Below are 18,039 nucleotides of genomic sequence, written 5' to 3' on the forward strand. Positions count from 1 at the left end.
CCTGCGATTCGTTATACTGAGATTTGACTGCATTAGGCAGTTCGGATAATACGTTTTCCCAAATAATATGTTCCGGAATTTTTTAAAAACTTATCGATGTTTTACTGGACATCAACAAGATGGATATTTTCATGTGCCTTTATCCACTATTTACAATGACAAGGAAGTGGCCGGTGCGGGTGATATCACATTTTATTTTGTTTACCCTGTGCAACAGCTTTATGGAGTACCAAAGCACCTCCAAAGAAGCGGGGCCGACCGAGCAATGAAAGCCCACAGGTGGTTGCAAAGAAGCCTCACAATGCAGAGCCACTGCGGACAAACACAACGCGCTATGACGGCAACAACCATTGGCCCCAGGTTCTCAGCACGCCAAACGCACGACAATTCAGACGTGAGGGCTGCACATCCAAGAACCGCGTATCGTACCGCATATGCGGAACCCTATGTATTCTCAGAGAAAAAGTTTATTCATGCTGAATGATTAGTGACAAAAGTGTTGCAATGTTTTCATTCATGTAGCAACTTTGAGGCGCCATGTCCACGTATGTGGATGCAAATAAAATGTACTGAAATATGATCATTTTTGCATAATCTTTTATATTTAAATTCTGCTTGGTATACTGATCGTGCAGAGTGCAAAAAGAAATTTTTCCATTCAGAGAATTTGATTGGCACCTGAAGGGTGTAGTGGTTGCAAAGCTATCTCAGGACCTTTCGCTGCACCGTTCCACGTCACAGCCTTCACAACTGGCAGGACCAGCGCGTTGCGAAGTATATACAACAGAAACTGCTTAAGTCGGGCAGGCTTTATTCGTGCACGTAAGCGTCAAAAAAGAAGCGAGGCTCTTGCACTTGTTTGCGACCTCAACCACTGTAAGTTAGCCTTGCCACACATGGCACTGCTCAAAAGTCTAGTAGAGGCTTTAATCTCGCAGATAATGATGCTTGCGCAAGTGCCCGTTTGCTATCTCGTCATCTTGCAATGCCGCCAGCTTTTCCTTTAACGCACTCACAAAGTCAAAAGCATCACAGATACTATCGGATGGGCATAACTGCAACGTGAAGGCCTGTTGCTGTTCTGCTGGCAAGTGGGCTTGAGACATCCATCGCGTTCACAGGACTACTTCACTTCTGTTTGCATTTCACCTTCTACTGGCTCACAGTACAGCTATTGCGGAGTAGAAAGTTACGCTTCTCGTCGTTAAACACTGAAAGCTTTCGATACAAAAAAAAGAGAACCACTGGCTAGTCATGAGAGACAATGTGAACGGACACTAAACTACTGGAACGAGTGCACTGACCAGCAGTAGCCAATGACTGTCCCATTTTCGAGTCACATGATTCAAAGGCCCAGTGGGAGCCTCAGAAGACGCAGGAAAGCCCTTGCTTTTATTTTACTGTGCACATACCAAGTTGTACGATGTACCACGCCAAAAGAAGGCGTTAGCCACATTTTGCAGCTGAGCGACGGAGGCTCAAAGATGGCAAAATTTGGCAGAACTCGCAACTTTTCCACTCACCGCAAGTAATTCAGGTGACTTTTTAACCAACTTCGCATTCAGATACAGTTTTCATATTTTGCTGCATGAAAGTAAAAAGTTTAAGGGGAGACACTGCTCTTTGGGACTGAAAATGGTCAAAAATCGTGTAGTTTCGTAAACTGCCCTTTAAATTGAGCGCTAAACTGTGCCAAATTCGATCACGCACCGCGCAAAAGCAAGTAACCCCACCGGGGCCATCTTGGCCTTGTTTGAAAGCTCGTGCTTTCGGCTTCCTTTCCACTTTTGGCCAGCCATCCTGTGCATGCCGCAGTAAAAAAAAAAGACAAGCACAAAATTTCCTTTAATGCGCGTTATCATTGGCCAGCGAGAGCACGTGACCCGAATGCCGCTATTTGATAGGCTTAAGCTTGTCTGTCCGGTATGAAAGCTGTACCTGCCGCCATTTTGAGTGAGCGCTTGCAATGGAGCGCAACCCTAACGCAACTATGCCTGGAGGACAGAAAAAGCTCCATTCGGTATTTCAGTTCGGTCGAAAACGACGACGAACGAAGAAAAAAAAACAAATGATGTTGCTTCTTTTCCAACCGAACCTGTCGATCGACGAGAAGAAAGTCCTGACGAACCGCCGCCCGGCAGCCGCGGAGAAATTGACACTTTGCTCGACGAGGCATCGCTGCCCAGTGCACTAAACGCGTGTGTGGACTCCGGCCGCATGAGAATCAATGCAAAGCCTGTCACCGACAATGAAGTGAGAGAAGCAGGTGCTCAAGAAAAGGCTACTCTCGAGAGGCTTGGCAGCAACGACGCGAAAGATTCAGTCGTTCATGGAATCCTGCAGTGCGTCAGCACCGGTCCTAGACGAATGTAAGGTGTGCATTTACTGCCATCAACGTGCGCACGATTAACTCGCTTCTTGGTGCTCTGCGCTGCCAAACTTGTTAGGAACGCGTGAAAATGATGAAAGGCGATCGCGACTACGAACTTGCACTAAAGCTGACGCTAATCTGCGAGTGCTGCCGCAAGATCGCGACCGAGTGGAGTTCCCGGCGGGTGGAGGGCCAAAAAGAGTGAAACCATTCGAGATTAATATTTTAGCTGGGCGTGCAATGCTTGCAACAGGTAATGGCCAAACAACCATGAACAACATTTTCGCGGCGATGAGTGTCTGGCCGAGGCCTTCATAGCAAAACGTTTCAGCGGCATTTAAAAAAAAGCTGAGGCCCGCTGCGGAGCGCGCAGCTGCGTCTGCTATGGTACAGTGCAATGAAACAGTAGTTGAACTGTACGAAAGTTTGTGCTTCGGACCCAAAGGGAACATTTCCGTGTACTTTGATGGCTCCTGGATGACTCGAGATCATTTTCACATATAGGAGTTGGTGCAGTGGTGGAGCTTTTCACAGGCTACATCCTCGACTGCGTCGTGCTATCGAAATTTTGTTTGGGCTGTGAAATCTGTCCCAAAATCGACTCTGTGGAGTATGCTGGGTGGAGGGGATCCCACCAATGCCAAAAGAACACAAGGTTCCATGTCTGGACAAATGGAAGTTGAGGCGAAATTAATTTTGTTTCACCGGTCACTGGAACGGAATGGAGTGGTGTATACCACCATGCTGTGCGACGGTGACAGCAGAACTTTCAATGCCATCAAGGAAGCAAAGGTTTACGGCTTCATAGATGTCGTGAAGGAGGATTTCGTAAATCACATCCAGAAGCGCATGGGATCAGACCTGCGCAATCTTGTGCAGAAGCACAAAAGTGATGGCATGCGGAGCCTTGGCGACAAGGGGAGGCTTATAGCCGACCTCATTAACAGGCTGAGTGCCTGAGCGCTAAAATCCCACTGTGGTGACATGGAAGCCATGCATAAAGCAGTGATTCAGTAATTTGGAGTTTGATTACCAAGAAACTGCATTTCTCTCTCCGCTGTGGAGGCAACAGTGGCAGAAGCAGTGCTACGCTTCAATGCTGGCAACAAATATGCAGCAACAGCCATTCTGCAAGAGCTGAATGTGAACATGACGAGCACTGGCTCAAAAAGAGGCAAAGAAAAAGACTTGCGTCGCTCACCCGCTTCCGAACAGAAACTGGCATTTTCACTGGGCCTTCAATCGATGGCAAAAAAAAAAAAAAGCACCAGTCTGGGATGCACCCAGATTATTCGCCAGGTGCATTCATGTAATTTGAAAAGGTAACTGAAGAAATAAGGCGTACTTATTGTTAAAGATGCAGAGTGCAAAGCAAACAGCAAGCTTGTCACTGGCATGCTATCCTTGTAGAGACATAGCACACAATAATGATATATCTGAAAATCATGCCACTTACTCTGTGTAAAGCGAGAGCTACATACAGATGAGAGTGGTTGTCTACATAAAAATGCTTGAAAAACTTTTTTCATTTTCTCAAAACCACAATTTTGACTCAGTAGCAGTCTTGGAGTGACAATACCTCAGCTTGTAGCCAAGCTATCACAATAATTTTTTTTTTTGCTAGAAACTTAAAATTTATACTCCTTAGTAAGACTAAATTTATTGCATTCAATTTCAGTAACATTATTAAATAATATATTTTGTTTCAGGCAGCTGCATGAGGTTTGCTACAGTGGGACTGCCAATCCCCAACTTTAGACCAAACTGGCCTAAGAGGCTCATTCTCGTTTTACTGCACTTTTCACATGTTATAGATTAATTTGGTATGTGAAATTCTATTATGGCTTCAGCTGTTCAGAAAATTTTCTACCTCCAAATGAGACCCATAAAATTGTGATTATTTTGTTACAGAAGAAAAAGAAATGCAGATTTAAAATCAGCACGCTAAACTTCATAAACAGGGCAAGTTTCATTGAAATACATCCATAATTAAGAAAATTGGTCATAGAGGGTGTCCCCCCTTAAAGACAATAAATCGAGCGCAACAACAAATAATAAAATTTTAAAATTATGCATATTTTCGACCAGTGCTTCCCCTAGAAGACTGTACACATTAGAAAAAAATGACAGCCTTCTGATAATTCATTTAAAAGACTCACCCCTGCAGCAGGTGGCACACCAACAGGCATGGAAGGCAAGCCCTTTGGGCTGGTCCCAAGCAGCGGCGGTTTGCCATCATTACTAGGCGAGGAGCGCTGTGATGATGCAGCTGAGGCTGGCTGGTCACTCACATCAATGCCACTATCATGCTGATCGCTGCTTCTGTCAAAGCTGCTAGACTTGGATGACACCAATACATCTGCTGACGAGACTGCAGGGTTTGAGACAGGCTGTGGTGTAGATGATGAGGGGCTGCCCCCACGCAGGGCATGAGTGATGGGCTTATCCCAGGCATTGACTATGGGACGAATCACTCCAGTCGCACCCAGCTCTGAAATACCAAACAGAACATGAGCATAACCTTTCCACTGCTAAACACTGCTGTCTTCAAAGCAAGAAATGGTCAAGTGCAAGTTGGAGAAAAGTGCCATACACTCGTGCTGCCAATGCCATCAGAATAACGGTGAATGGACATTCTGTAATCACTAGCATCATTGCTGAAAATCTGTTCATGTGGCAGGCAGCTCCAAAGAACATGGCTATCTCATTGCCAATAAGCACTTCATTCTGAAGCTACTTGAAACAAATCATCAATCACATCTGTCTCCGGTCAAATTTTCATACTTCAACATTCAATGGCAAGGATAGCATCACGACACCAGCAACAACCACGCACAGTCCACGGGCAATAGCAAGAGCAATGGCTGAAGTAGAATTTTTAGAGCAAAAAAGGTTTTGGAGCAGTAAGACTGAAATTTGGAGCAAGGCAAAGAGGAAAGGAACTGCACAAAACTGAAAGTACGTGGAAAACAAAAAAATTGATCAACAAGAAAAAGAATGCGCAACCAGGCAAAGCAGAGGTAGAAAAGCATCGTACAAGCTAACAATGTGACTCATGTTGAGGTGCTTCAAAGAGAGCAAAAAGAAAAACAGCGCCCAAAAGGCGAAGGGGCAAATGCCATAAGTACACAGGCAAGCGAATGTAAAGGGCCTGTCACACTAGCGCGGCACGACGCCGAACGCAGACCCGACGACACCGACGGTCGGCGAACTCGTCGGCCGACCAAGCTGTCACACCAGGCCGACAACGACACAGACAAGACCAAAAACCAAATGTCTTCCCAGTGTGAGAGGCTTTGAGGCCGGGGACACCGACAAAACCAGTCTGCCGACTGTCGGTGACCGAGTCTTCCCGAGATCGGCCACCGAGCAAAAACTTTCTCGAAACGCAAAGCCGAGTACACCACGTCGATGGCAAATACCTTTCAGCACTAGTATACGTTAAAGAAGTAGTATCAATGCATAATCCCTGACCAAAACGAGACCGTGAGCCACCAAAATACTCGGGGCTGCCGAATGCGTGTGGAATGGCAGCGTTTCCTTTTCGGGGCGAGTGAAAAATTCGGGCCGCATAGATTTGAGACGCGCGTCGGGACCGCGACCGACCTTTCCGTGTTTCCAAACTGCACAGAATACTGCAAAATGAACATAGTATGCAACAAAGAAATGATGAAAAGAAGCGATTATTTTCCTGAAGCCAGCAGAGATGCCGATCCCCCCACGCACTCGATCTTGTGTTTACAGTCATAACGTCTAGCCGCTGCGTCACTACTTCGCAAGCCAATTTGAACCCTACGTTATGCATCAAGCAATAAATGTCTGTGCCATAATTCAATGTGTTTCAAGAATTCTGTGTGCAAAAATGCACAGAACTTGCGTTTAAACTTTCCAACAGAACCAACAGCAGCTGTGGTCCCGCGGCCAGCCCTGTGAAATACGAAACAGGTTTTACGAAATCCGCCAAAGGTTTTACGCACTACACGGCATGATCCAAACTATCTACAGTTTACTCTCAGCAAGCAGGGCAGTCAAGCGGTAAACACTACTACTGCCTTCGCGACTTCAGATAGAAAAACAGCATATTAGCTAAAACCATATCTCAACCTCTGAAAGCACCAGTTAGGCCTAACTTTTGTGGTGCAGTGGTTAGCGCAGTTAGCTATCGTACAGGAGGTTGCAAGTTCGATCCCACAGGTGGATATATATATAGATATATTTTTTTTTCTGCTTTTAATATACTCTCTTATTCGCCGTGGACAGCTTTTATTTTTCTAACACCGCCATTCTGATCCGGCAACCACAATCGTAAAATACTGGGCAGTATTCAGTCTCGGCCCATAATCATGACTGGTGGAGGCGCTTGTTTTGGTATGGTCGAATTTATGAAATAGAATTTAAAAAAAGCGCCCCTTAACTTTATGCGAATAAACCAAGTAAAATAAAAATGGGAGTAGGTGTAGAAAGGAGAATCTCGCATGGCAGAAAAAATAAAAGGATTAAGAAAAGTAACGATAAGGGACTGAGAATGGGAGGGCCTAGTCAGTGGGGAGGTTTCGCACGTTGTCTCACTAGTGTGACATAGGAGTTCGGCGACAGTCGGCCGACAACCGTCTTGAGAGTGACGCGGCGCCGACACCAACTGTCGGCAGACTGTTTCCGCCGGCGCAGTGCGACATAGACGCAGAGATCAGGAAGACGCTAAGTTGGCAGACCAAATCGGCGCCGTGTCGCACTAGTGTGACAGACCCTTAAGCAATCATGTTTCCACCAATCTTGCATCAACAATACCAAGACAGTATCCTCTATTTCCTAAACTTATTATGAGACAAATTACAAACATTTCATATGCAGCCGAAATATTCATACCTTGACTTTCTTGGTAAGCTATTGGTAGGACGCCAGTCACAAAGCTGCTTTTAAACTCCACATGCAAAATATGTGTCTAGGATGCTTCCATTCTCTCCCTGTTCCTTGGAAACATCCTAGTTATTCACCCATGTTACCATATATTCAAAGCCATAGCCTATGTTTTGTGCCTGCCGGATCACGGAGAGAACAAAGGGAACACGCCATCGCTGCAGTTGCGCGGCGCCACCACTTACGGGGTGCTGCGCATGCAGTTTCAAGGGCGCATTGGTGATCACGCGCCCCCCGTGAGGCAGGTTCCGCATTTTTCTAGAAATTTCTTGCGCAGTTTAATAGCGTGCACGAATAATTTTTCCAAGCTGGCCGATTCTTAAACGTATGCTGAATATTCCCGCGAATAGCACATGCATACTAAAGCAAGAGACTTGCACTTACAGTCGTGCCCCGTTAATATGACCCCCGTTAATATGGACGACCCGAATTATGGACAGTTTTTCTGGGGACGAAACCTTTTCAATGTATTTATACCTCGTTAATATGGAAACTCGCTGTCCGGACAATGGACAGGGGAAGAATGCACGCGCCCCACTTGGGCCCATGTATTTGTCTCATTAATATGAACAGTGCTTGAAAAAAAAGCAAAGGAGTCCGAACGCAAGTTAAAGCGCCCGCAAAGTGCAATGTGTGTTCCATGAAGCTGTAAACGCTTTTCGGTGAGAGTTAAGACACAAAGTAGAGCGACAAAATAAAGGTGACGTACGAACACGCAACCGGGACCGGGCGTGTTCGTCCCTGTTGTGCTGCCGAACTGCCAAACTATGCACACTAGGCGGTCCGTATGTCGGCTTCGCTTTGAGTCAATGATTCGGCCTTGACAAGGTCTGAGCTCTTCGTAGTCTGCTAGCTGTCGTTCTAAACTATACTTCAGCTTGCAGTGTGTTTTATGGCAACACATAAAAACGATGCCAAGATGGGATGTTTGGTAACACTCTGCATAGCAGCTTGCCAACTTGACTCCCTTGCTTCCTTACAGAACAGTACAAGGCAAAAAAAAGAAAGAATCGGAAGAACGAAAAGGCCGAAAGGTTAACTAGGCAAAAAAAAGTGCACAGCATCAGGAGTCTGTAACATTACTTCAACTTGAGTCTGGCTTTTGGCATGGTGGGAGAGAGAGAGAGAGAAAGAGAGAGAAGGCAGAGCGGTTAACCAGGAAAGCTTCTGGTTTGCTACCCTGCACTGAGGAAGGGAAATGAGGAGTTTAAAGGAGAAAGATAGATGAGAATGATAGGAAAGGTAAGGCGGCGAGGAGCACAGTCACAGTTTCACAATCAAGATTGTGTCTCTCATAAAACACATAAGTGCTGTGAAGGCCTTGCCGTTAGATGCCTTCTGTGGCCACGGGCCGAGGATTTTCTCCTCTGTGAAAGGACGGCTGTCAAGATGGTCCAGAGCCGAACGCAGCGCATGTCTTTCGCTTGAAAAAGCAGGGCACTCGCAAAGGAGATGCTGTGTGGTCTCTTCGCAGCCGCATCTTTCACAGTGCGCACCGTTATGTACAAAAGCAGTCGTTAATTACAATTCTCTTTTCTCAATAAAATTCTTTTTGTTGTTATTCATGACTCGTTATTATGGATGACTATGGACAATTTTGGTCGGAAAACAAAGTGTACATATTAACGAGGCACGACTGTACATTTAACAAGCATCATTTTAAGCGAGAACTTTCACAGCTTGCTCGGTAGCAGCTGTTGTCGGCACCACATGTCGGAAATAATCAGAGGGCTGCGTAAAAAAAATCCTATCATGGTAATTTGTGGTTCTTGTGATTGTTGTGTAGTAGCTAGGCAATGTCGAATAATGTAATTAATTAAAAAATGAAAAAATATATATACTGAAAAGGAACATGTCAAAAGTCTCAGAATGAGAAGCAAATGATTGATGATGCTAACTCATGGAACGAGTTTTCATTCCGTGAAAAACAATTAAGGCGCTATATCGGCATCCTCTCTAAAGGCAAAGCTTGAGCGTCCCCCTAATTTTTAGGTACCTAAACACTGCGTGGCAGACCACATCTTCAGTCCAAGTTGGTTTTTTGCAGTAAAAGTTAAGAGGTAAAATACTTTCTCTCCTGCCTGCTGACAAATTTACTGCAGATCACCAAAATTGCAATCATTTTTCAATTTTCCAAGCTCTGTTTTGTAGTGGTCTACAGTGTGTCGAAGCTTTTCAACTTTTTTCAGATCCCTTTCTCTGCGCTGCTTTCAGTTGCAAGTAAGCTGGGCACTCCAACATTCGCTTGTGTTGCTTGATGTAAAAAATTCCCATGTGTGCTATTTGGAGCCTCCAGTGGTTTCTTTTCATTTTCAGGTTTGGCCTGTTCATCTCTTTCTGGATAAGGCAGACTGGCCTCTTGACAATTGTCTTCTGACATTTCTGCATCTGTGCCAACCTGGAACTTTTCCCGCTTTGTAGCCAACTCAGGTTCCTTTTCGTTGATTTTCGGAAAAACGTCCTTTTCCTGATGCTTTCTGTATTCCTTTCTGTAACTGCGTTGGCTTCATGTACAATGGGTATTCTGGAAACAAGGAGGGCACTACACCTTTCTTGAGGCAGCGCCGTTTCCCCTCCGCGAAGTCTGTTTCCTTAAGTGCCGGCTACACGCTCTTGAATAATTCGAGGTTGTGTTTGGCACCTAATTGTCCCTCCGTATGGCTTTCAATCACTGCTCCCTTAGCGCCGTGTCCGCCGGAACTTCGTAGAATGAGATTCCTAGAATCTTGCTTTTCCCATTTGAGCGGCAACGCGACACACATTAAGGGGTGACGCGGGTCTTGAACTGGTCAGAAATGGGCGAAAAATTGAAAAAAATGCATTTTCGGAATGTTTGTACCTTTGAGCACTAGCCTTCAAAATATCAACACTGAACTCTGTTGGGAAATACGGTAAAATCAACTTTTAAAACGCCACGGGTGCCTCGAAATGGCCAAAAAGGGGTGAAAATTGTTCGAACTTCCCACGCGCGCCGCAGGTGAAGCAGCCGGCTGGCCGCCGCCATCTTGGAATTGTTTTGAAGCTTGTTTTTTTGTGCGCATTTTGCGCCATCTCCAAATGACGTCGCTCAAACAGAACGACCACCGTCGCGGGTTTTCCGAAAGCCATTTCCGGTCTGCTGATTGGCTGGAGCGCGCGCTCGCGAAGTGAGCCCCCTCGTCTCGCGCTTCCCATTGGCCAGTGCGACTGACATACCATTTTTTTTTTTTTTAACGTTCGCTGTCGCAGGTGCTGCTTCGCTCGTTTATGATGCGTTTTGGCGATCGTATCAGTCAATCCCGCAGCCGGTGCTGGTCTTTAGATGTAGCTCGTGTTGTGTTGTGTTGGTTTTTTTGGCACATAGGCAACTAAGGCCATCATGCGCCAAACACTAGCTTGGTGAGCTTTTTTACGAGCGAAAATGAAAAGTGTTTAGATTAAACACTAAAACACTAAAAACAGATGAAACTTCAACAAGTGGGTTGTTTCCGAATAGTAAACAGGGGGTGGAATGGGATGTGTTCATTATAGAATGGAGTGAAATATTCTGTTTCTCAACTGTTCACCGTGAACCACATTTTGATCTCGTGCACAGAACTTGAACTCACCTCCACATTTTTCGCATAATGGTTTTTGCTCTTTTCTCAGTAAGAAATTGTGTGTCAAGTGTGTATGTCCCATTCGAAGACTGCACGAAATCACCTCACTTAAGCGTTCCTTCTGTGTACAGATTTCCATACTCCTACTATGGGTTTTACTGTGTGTAGCTTATTTTGCTCTTCATTATTCCATTTTTTCTGACATTTATCTATCAGGTTTCTTTGTACTAACCTGATACAATCCTTGTAGGGTACTGGAATTTTCTTTATTTCCTTATTTCGAGCTTGTTCAGCACATGAGTCGGCTATTTCGCTCGGTGGACGTAGCCGTATCAAGAGTATTGAAAACGAAAGCACCTAGCTAGTGCGCGTCTAACGAGTACGGCGGCACGCTGCCAGGGTCGCGTGGAGTGTTCTCGACCTAGCTGCAGCACATCCGGCAGCCTATACAGTCGAGTCCACTTATAACAATATTCAAGTGCCACAAAATTTCCACCATTATAACCGCTAATTACTCTAAACGGTTTGCACGAAAAAAAGCATAACTGCAGAGAGGGGTCACGGATGGCAAGTGACATGCGAGCTCCGCCGAGACAGTTTTTGTGGCCTCGAAAGGGGTCTTGTAAAAAATAGGAGACGGTTGCCGTGGCTGCCCCTCAGCTCGAGAAATCCCTAAGTAACGCTGGGGTGGAGAGAGAGAGAGAGAGAGAAAGACGAAACTTTTATTTAAAAGCAGAGGAGATCAGAGCACGAAGGCTCCTGGTGTGAAATCACCGCAAGCATCGCACCACGTACATCTCACTGGCTTGCACGAGAAAAGCCCATGTCCGTTAACCTTGCTTGCCTCACGTGAAGAGTGTCGACATCCTTCTCTATGGCATCTAGGTACACCACATAGTGCAGCGGAAGGTCCCTCGTGAAAACTAAGCCCTAGAGGGACTGAATCAACTGCAGGGCCTCTTGCGAGAACAACGTTAAGGCAGCCTGCCCTACAGAGTCATCGTTGCTGTCGTCGCCGTCACTGTCGTAGTCAGGCGCCTTGTCGAACGCGTTTGCGCCCACTATCAAGCGAGGACTTTTCTTTGTCGAACTCCTCAAAGGAGCGGATGATCGTAGACACCGTCGGTTGCAATAGTGCGTACTCCTTCGCGATACTGCACTTGTCTCCAAATCTATAGCCATGGGGTGCGCTTTCTCTTCACCAGCAAGTTGTCCGATAATCAGCAGATGGATCAAAAAATTTTGCTGATTTCCTAATGGCATACACTACCTTGGCCATGGGTAATGGTGAAAGCTTCAGTTTTAGTTGACATATTCAAAACCCAAAGACAGTTTTGGAAATGGGTGGTGGTGGTGGTCAAACTTCAAATGCCGTTTTCTAAGTTTCATATTTTTGGTCGATCTCTAAAGCCTTACGCAGGGTTTTGATAACTTCTTTTTAGTTCACACAAATAACTTTGGTACCATTTTCTTCAGAGAGAAATGAAGTACCCGATGACATTTTTAATTCTTTAGTTTAGGCAATGTATAAATATCAATTTGAGATTAGCTTAATGAGTTCGTGTTAAATAATGCAGCCTTTTACTCTCAACATAATATGTGAGGATGACGTGCCTTTTTGAAGAAAACGAAGGATGTCATCGGGTATGAGAAGACTTTGGCTATCAATATATGTAATTAAAAGCAACGAAATGCAATAAGGAAGTTCATTAAAGCTGCGTAAGAAATTCATTAATTATGCTCTGGACTTTTTTAGATAACGTTTGATCTAAGACCACCAGCTCAACTATGATTACATTTTTGAAATCGGGAGAGAGAACCACGTCTGTGTGAAAAGTTTCGAGAGATTCTAGCCATAAGTAAAAAAAGTGATAAGACCCTCGTCCCTCCTTAAGGGGAGATGCTACTCGAAAACATTTTTTTCTTAATATTGATGCTAGGTGAATGAAAATTGAACCACTTATAGAGATTGATCTCCTCTTTCTAAATATGCTTTTAGTTTTAAAATAGCTTAATGTTTTCATATTCTAAATGCCATGCATAAGTGAAAAACAATGCATGTTTGTGCAGCTGCTGTACACAGCAGCAAGCATGGTAGGGCAGAGCCAACTAGTTCTTGTCCCCAACACTCCACTGAGTGCAAATAAGCAACATAGCAACATTCCCTTGGCATGCAATGTTTTGAGACAATTTTATATCTGGTGCCTTGTTTTTAGTGGCTAGCACCAGATAATTTTTTAAATTTGCATGCCCAAAAATACTGCTGATTGCATTTAAACCTAGATACTTGCATTCTACACATCCTAAAGATTATGCATGCCAAATTTGGTGTTGATTGAACTAAAATAACGACATAAAATATTGTGCACAAAACTCATATTCGGCCCAAAATACGAATTCGAGAAAAATGCGATTTAAGGATACAAAAGCTGTTTATTGCTGTTGTAGCAGCACTATCTGCATGAAAATTGCACACAATGCAGGCCAGGGTATTATGATACAGTGCACAGTTTTAGAATTCACCAGCATCATATGTTGCTCCCACAGTGACATTGTGAGCAGCATTCTCAAGGCGTGCTTTCTTGGCTATTTAGTGATGCTGAGACCTTGCTTCTGTCAGCCACTGCTTTGTAACCACAAGGTGCACATTTTTTGTTATGGCATTAAACTCCTTATGGTGCACTTGTTTCGGCAAACCAAGAACCACACAAAATCGGGAAAGTTGATTGTATCCAGCACCAATAACGAGCGCCGCAACCCCTGCATTGACGTTCACGGCAAACATCTCCCTCGGGCTGGCTGAAGGGCGTCGTCCACCGGAGCTGCACACCGCGCACGACTACGACACAACGGACGTGGCACACGCTACACTGCTGCAACGCAGCTCTAGAAACGACGAGAGTCCTTTTAACTTCTTGGCCAACTCGCGAACGGAAAGTTAGCACCGTCTGCGCTCCCGACATGCTGCTCGCTCGCCAGTGCGTTCGCGGCACCGATCTCGCCGATAAAGGCACTCGCTGTACTAGGTCTCCTCAACGCTCGAAGATCCTTATCTTCTTATCCAATGCACTGACGAAATCGTCTAAGCTGTCACTGAAACTTCAGTGCCCAGCCGGCTTCGAGCTGTCAAAAGTGTCGCCTCCGCCGAGGTTAGGCCTAGCTTCCGCGGACGTCTCCACTGCACGCCGTTTCACTTTGCCGGTGACTTCCCTTGAACGCGTGGTTTGATCGGTACTTTCGACACCGAAAGTCACGTTTCTTCTCGGATTCTATCGCAGCGACGAGCACGAAGATGCGTGAAATTTTGAAAACACGCCGAGAGAAAACTAGCGGGCAAGCGTGACAGCGAGCTACGCGTCGCATGAAGAGCAGACGAGCTATGGCCGCTTCCCACACTGACAGCCAATGGCGTGGTCGAAATCGCACCACGTGATTTAAATGGCCAGTGAAAATGCTAGGTTTGGGCGGCGAAACTTTTTTTTTTTATTACTTGCTGGAGGTTTGTGAAGCGGCAAAGCCAGCTTTAGGGAGAAAAACCGTAGGCCTGCCGCCTTGCAAAATTTCAGTGGCGTGCGACGCCGCGATCTGACGCGTCACGCGCTTGAACATGGGTCGTATCTGCCCCTTCTTTAGCCACCTTGCGTGCTTTAACAGACTTTTTAAATGATTTCGCGACTGTTTTCTGGTCTGATTTTTTTATATATTAAAGAGGAAGGATCAGTGTTGCTGAAACGGTCAAAATCACAAAAATGACTTTTTTACTGAAAATCGCCGTTTTTCGACCCGCGTCTCCCCTTAAGCCCTGCAAGGGAACTGCAACGGCTTAACAATGCACTTTAACAATCCTATACTTAGAAGTTCCTTAAAAGCATGCGTTCATCGTCGCCGATTTTAGAGTCCTTGACGCACGAATTCCTAAGCAGTGCTGTCCCAATAACGAACGCCAGCAAAGTTAAGGTTTTTGCACGTGCAAGCCAGAGACTGAACTGTGAGTGCATAAGGATCAAAATATGCACGCGTGACTGAGCAACAGCGTGGTGCAGCCGCGGCGGATGCAGACAAACCCCCAATGAGATTTGCGCCACCACTCGGCATTAAAGGCCCACTGTCCACCCTCCGATCGAAAATATTTTCTTCCCCGGTGACTGTGAGACTTCACCCCTAGAACGCAGGGCCGCAAAATGTTTTTGAAAAGAGTAACTAATAACGCAGTTACAGCCATCGCAATCACCGATTCTGTCATGCTTCTCTCCATCAGTTCCCTCGCAAAGGTTTTTCACTCTCCTGCCCGAGGTCGTCTAGCCTCCACAAGACAAATTCCCCTTCCTCCTCCACGTTTGGCGGGAGGTGGGGCGTGGCATTCCGAGAGCGTGAAAAAAAAAACGGCCGAGGGAGCGCGCGCCGCTGCATTCAGTCTGGCCGTGGCGAGGGAAAAGCGTGCAGCGAGCGGTAGACACCCATCCTCCCGTCAGTCAGCGAGACGCGGTACGTACGTCATTACTATGGCCCGTCGGGCCAGCGCAGGAAACGGGGAAGCTGGCTTCCCAAAGGAGAGCATGAGAGAGTTTTGAATTGAATTTTCGATGCTTTGCGGAGCGCGTGTCACTGTAGCATTTTGCACAGACTATCTCCGGTACCTGATCGAAACTCGGGGCTCCTTTGCTTAAAAGGGCCTTCCCTGGACAGTGGCCCTTTAAGTAACGCAACCAACAGAGTCATGTCAACGGCAGCGGAGGGTGCATCCGGCAGGCACAGAAAAAATAGAGGAGGCTATAGGGACCGGACAGCTGTACGGGTGGCGCCACCTCTCGGCACATCGCTGAAACGCCGGAATGTGCCAGCCCCGGCTGGCGCATTGCCAGCGCATTGGAGCGTACTGTTTGTCGTTAGTTTGTGCGTAAATTGGAAATCCTAAGCTTTAGATGACGTTGTGCGTGAATATACTATCTTCAAGAGAACAGAAAGTTGGGCTAGTTGTGTGAATATGCCCAGGGAAATGAAGTCTGGCCAAACAAGGCTGGCGAAACATGGTGCGTTGTTGGCTCCACTGGCAGCTGCGCAAACTCGTCGGACGTTTTTAAGTCTATTCATTTCTACGGGTTTCCACAGAAGCATGAGTGGCGGGTGACCTAAGCATGGTTCTTTGAAAGGCAAAGGCACGAATCTACGTATTTGGTTACTGTGTGGTCATGGAAAGTGCCGAATGTTTAAAATTCCGCTTGCTATCGGATGCTGTGTGCCTTCTGTTCCCCAGGAGTGACGGCACGAGAGTCTCTGAGTCGAAGCCGCACTCCATCTGTAGTCACTTTATTGACAATTGGAAATCGAAGTAACCCAACAACGTAAGTTACGCTAGCATTTCCCCGCCTGTGTACAAGAAAACCCCAGCACGGAAAAAGAAAAGGCAGCTCCACCATCGTCGTTCGGGCTGCGTTATGATCTTCAGTGATGGGCACAGACAATGTTTGTGCAGATACTTTCGCTGACATAGTCAAAGATGATTTACTTTTTTCTCTTAACAGAAAGCAGATAGGAGACAAACAATTCCTATTACCATGATCTTGTTATTTTTCCTCTTTTAGTTTGTCAACCAATGAAAATACGCTGAGAGCTCTGCGTTGATACTCTTAGAATTTGTTAACATTTGTTTGTGGCATGTTCATTTTGCCTAATAAAATCACTCATTTCACAGCTCAATCAATACCGCATGGTAACAAAATCTGCTATCGGCTTAATATAAAAGTAGAACAAGAAAAAAAAATACAATTTAATTTGTGGAAACGAGCATAAATGTAGCATTTTTTTTAATTTCGAAGCCCGTGTAGCAGTTTTTTTTTTTTTTCGCATTCACGTTGCACCTGACACGGCTTTACGTATTTTCTCAGCAGTGTCCATTTCCTGGTCCGCCTAAATACATGTGTTTCTCATCGGCGTTTTAGTGAACGTGAGATTTCCTGATTGTGGCGTAGTATGACAAGACCGTTTTACCTCTCTCAGAAATTGTTTCTGTGGCCAATGTAAACACAGCAACAGTCCGGCAAGCTGCAGTGACAAAGTTGTAAAAGGAATGGCTTTCAGTTATCCGGATTCCTTTACGTGCAAATAGAAAACTACATACATGGTCGTGTCCCCTCGCACTCGTCGGGTATCGAGGCCAGCTAGGTATTGGACCCGCAAGTTCGTGGTACGCTGAGAAAGTAGACCACCTTAGCGAAGGAGCCATCAGAGGGATTCATTTAACAACAGAACGCTCTCTTATTGTCGGTGGCTTATCTTACAGCACAGCACACTGTTTTTTTTTTTCGATTGTATTTAACAGTTTGACAGTATTGGACTATTGCCTTCAGATGTTCAAGGCAGGTGCGGTCAATCGCATTGAACTTCCTGCGCTGAGAGAACGCTAGAAGGAAATTTAATTTTTTTTTCTTTTCACAACCTCCGCAGCATGTCGGGAGAAAGGCATGTATAGTATAATATTTTCTAAGTCAATTATATGTAGCAGCTCCGACGTTTTCAACAAGAGCATTGTCGTATATGTAAAAATGATGCTGAGGTGGTATTACTCATTTGGCTTATATTATGATTAAGTTTGATAGTCTCAAGGCCGGGTTCAGTGAGCTATTGTAGCGTAACTGTGCAGGAAGTCCTGGAAGTATATGTGTGTTTGCTATTCCAACCACAAATAGGATCCTACTTGTGTCTTACTTGTTTATTTTTCTCCTTTTACAGCACTCGTTGCAAGGTTGAAACTGGAATGTCATTCGCTATTATTCTACTCTGAATCGTTTGAGCCTAGCTATTACCAAAAAAGACAGATGCAGCATCTTTTTCATTTTGCATGAACGCTGACCATTACAACTACCACTACTACGGCGCCACGGCTCGGCGGTATTTGATCTTCAGGCAGGTTTCGACTAGACCTAATATAAGATGGACGCGCGGTGCAGGCGCAATTCCCGTCTTCGAAGTCGCCTTAACAAGTGCCTAACGAAGGTGTTCCTAGTGCATGGTGAAATCAAGCCCGCGGCATTTTCGAGTATATAACAGAAATACCATGCGCCGAGCGATTTCAAAAAAAAGAAAAAAAAACACGCACGCCCTTCAGAGAACGGCCCTTTTCTTTTTCAAGATTTCCCGGTCAAAAAATACTCCTTGCGATTACTCAACGCAGCT

At 45.5% G+C, this 18,039-nt stretch overlaps 1 protein-coding gene across 8 annotated transcripts in view; it reads right to left on the reverse strand.

Moving 5' to 3' along the window:
* LOC146202823 (uncharacterized) overlaps positions 1-18,039 on the reverse strand; it is a 208,286-nt gene that overhangs the window by 108,092 nt on the left and 82,155 nt on the right. For all 8 annotated transcript variants that reach the window (XM_084588353.1, XM_084588360.1, XM_084588355.1 and 5 more), the window contains exon 19: positions 4,531-4,862. In XM_084588353.1, coding sequence (XP_084444479.1) covers positions 4,531-4,862 — 332 coding nt within the window. The remainder of the gene's footprint in view (positions 1-4,530; positions 4,863-18,039) is intronic.

The sequence above is a fragment of the Amblyomma maculatum genome, chromosome 1, assembly GCF_055883805.1.
Source record: "Amblyomma maculatum isolate TAMU_Amacu chromosome 1, ASM5588380v1, whole genome shotgun sequence".
Lineage (NCBI taxonomy): Eukaryota > Metazoa > Arthropoda > Arachnida > Ixodida > Ixodidae > Amblyomma > Amblyomma maculatum.